Source organism: Mus musculus, chromosome 7, assembly GCF_000001635.26.
Source record: "Mus musculus strain C57BL/6J chromosome 7, GRCm38.p6 C57BL/6J".
Classification (NCBI taxonomy): domain Eukaryota; kingdom Metazoa; phylum Chordata; class Mammalia; order Rodentia; family Muridae; genus Mus; species Mus musculus.
Window position 1 is genome coordinate 141,701,603 of NC_000073.6, and position 3,009 is coordinate 141,704,611.

General features: G+C 46.5%; 1 protein-coding gene across 1 annotated transcript in view; it reads left to right on the forward strand.

Annotated features, from left to right (window-relative positions):
• The window catches only part of Muc2 (mucin 2), a gene marked incomplete in the record, with an annotated part of 64,352 nt that overhangs the window by 11,263 nt on the left and 50,080 nt on the right, over nucleotides 1–3,009 (forward strand). The window contains 3 exon segments of the mRNA NM_023566.4: nucleotides 495–539; nucleotides 978–1,190; nucleotides 2,563–3,008. Coding sequence (NP_076055.4) covers nucleotides 495–539; nucleotides 978–1,190; nucleotides 2,563–3,008 — 704 coding nt within the window.

The following is a 3,009-nucleotide window of genomic DNA, read 5'->3' on the forward strand; positions in this document are numbered from 1 at the left end:
CACACACACACACACACGCACGCGCGCGCACACGCACATGCTATGAATATACTATGTTCATACACATGGAAATGAGGTCACTTTAGTTAGGTGCATATGCACATGCAAGCAACACACATGGGTCATAGCCACACTCACATACATACTTTTTCCATTCAATGTGCATACTTACACGGACACAGCCACACATAGTTGCACACCCAATCACACACGTACACACATGGTCATAGGAGCTAGAGTATAGAGATGCTGGTTCTTGTCCTTGGGGGATATGGAGGCCTTTAGACCTCGCTCTATCCTCTTGGCCCAGCTTCTTCTTAGCTTGCTTGATCTCATCTAACTGGCCACATTTAGAACCCAATGGGTGGGTTCCTTTGTAGTTTGTATTTGGGGCAGTACTCAGGCTTTGGGCTATAGCACGGGGAGATGGGCATGTGGTGTCTGTGAGCAGGGAGGGTATGGGGAGGACCTATAGCATCTATACTTGCTTTGCAGTACATGCACCAACACGTCAAAAATCGAATGCCATCCAGATGAAGGTAAGCTGCCCTCTGCTGGGGTCCTGGAGGTAGAAGGTTAGAGGTCCTAATCCAGGAAGCCTGTGGGCTGTGCTGTTCTTGTACCTATGGGACCTGGCCTCTAGTGGGGATTGTTTTCCTCCTGGGCTCTGTGTCTTTGTTGCCCAGGTTCTTTCCAGCTTCAACTTGCTGAGCTATACAGCAAGCCTGAGGGACTCGTACTATACATCCTTGTACCCTTTCTCTAATGTGAATGGTTCCCAAAGGGAATTTCTAGTGTGTTTCCAGGTTTTGGGCTCATCAACTCTGGGAGCCAAAGAGGCTCCTTCAAAATGAGAGCTTCTGGATGTGTAGTCCTGCTAGGATGTATCTCCAGTCTTCCCTCACATGTGATAAATTGGGAAAGCCTTGAAAGTGCGTCTTTCCTGTTGGGATAATGGCCCTATAACCCTTGTGCAGGGAAGATTCTTAACATGACCCAGGATGGTATCTTCTGCTACTGGGAGTTCTGCGGCCCCAATGGAACAGTGGGGCAACACTTCAATATTTGTGGATCCTCCACGGCAATCCCTTCCACCACAACAAGCTTCACCACAATCTCTACTCCCATCTCCACCACCCCCATCTCTACCACCATTACCACCACTACAGTCACGATGACCACTGAGCAAGGTGAGGGTTTTTCTGGGGCTTTTGTCTTCTTGAGAATCCAGCATAGAGAGCCACTCTTGGGGCTGGAGCCAGTTCTGAGTATACGGGCTTTGTTTTGCAAATAAATTGCGAATTTAGGTGGTATTGACATTTCTTTGAAGGCAGGGGGCATGCATTCCTCTGGATTTGCTCCAGTACAAACCATATCCATGATGAGTGAGCAGTCAGGGGTACGACAGGGGAGAACACCTGCGAATTTAAGGACCTGAGCTGAGCTTGGTCAGTTGGCAGAGCACTTGCTTCACAAGCATGGGGACATGGGTTTGATCCCCAGAGCTCATGTTAAATGTCGGGAATGGGGGAGGACACATTTGCAATCCTACTGTCAGGGACATGGAGACAGCAGGATTCTTGGGGCTCACTGGTAAGCCAATATGACTTAATTGGCAAGTTCTAAGCCAATGGGAGACCTTGTCTGGAAGGTCAAGGCATTCTTGAGGATGACACTGGAGATAATTCTCTAGTCTTTATGCTCACATATAAACATGTGCATGCACATTTACTTCTGTACATACAGAAACATGTACACACAGAGATGCACACACACATACAATGTAGTATGAGCATGGTGGTGCACACTTACAACCAGCACTTGGGAGGTGGAAGCAGGATGATTGTCATAAATTTGAGGTCTATTTAGAGAATTCCAGGTTGACTAGGGCTACATAACAAGACCATGCCCCCCAAAATCCAACCCCCGAAATCCCCAAAACTTAAATTATGCAGTAATATCCTCCTCCTTTTCCCTTGATTGAAGTTCCATCAAGAACTCCTAGTAAGTGACATTGACAATGCTTTCCCATGATAAGTAGGGTCAAGAAGAGAAAATCTTTCAAAATGACTCCTGGGCTTCCTTTGGAAGCAGATGTGAGCACAGGCTGCACTTAGCTGCTTTAGAAACACAGGTGTATTTATTCACTGTCTGCCAATTCCGTAGACACAGAGGTGGGACCTGACCTATGTGGATGATCGTGTTCTTGGTCAGGAATAGACAAAGTCCTTTTCACACTCTTCCTCAAGGATGGCTCTCTTGTTAGTCTTTTTTTCCTCTCACAAAGATTCAGCATTGACAAGGAAGGGGTACTGAGCCGGGGCTCTGAGATTAGGGTATGTTCCACATAGACACAGTTCTGGGTGTCTCCCCTCTGAGCTTCAGTCTTTCAGCTGCAAAAAAGGTGGGAATGGATCTATTCTGAACTCTGACTGGGTTAATACAACTTGGTCATTGGTGATGTTGAGAATGTGGACAGATGTGCATGTGGGGCCTGTGAGGTCACTGAGGACTCTGAATCACCCAGCACTAATGACCTGTATGTAAATTTTGTTTCCCTAGTACCTTGCTGCTTTTGGTCTGACTGGATCAACAAATATCATCCTACCAAAGAAAATGGTGGTGATCGAGAGACCTTTACACATGTCTGTAGTGCTCCTGAGGACATTGAGTGCAGGGCAGCCACAGATCCCAAACTCAGCTGGGAAGAACTGGGCCAGAAGGTACAGTGTAATGTCTCAACGGGACTCATTTGCAATAATGAGGACCAGTATGGAATTGGGGAATTTGAACTTTGTTATGATTATGAGATACGAGTCAACTGTTGCTATCCAATGGAATACTGTACTCCTTCAACTATCTCACCTACAACTTCAACAACAACCTTGTCTACCACTCCACCTACGTCTTCACCAACCACCTTACCTACATCTTCCCCAGTGACTTCATCTGCTACTTTACCAACAACCTCCTCTATAACTTCAACAATTTCACCAACTACTTCACCAA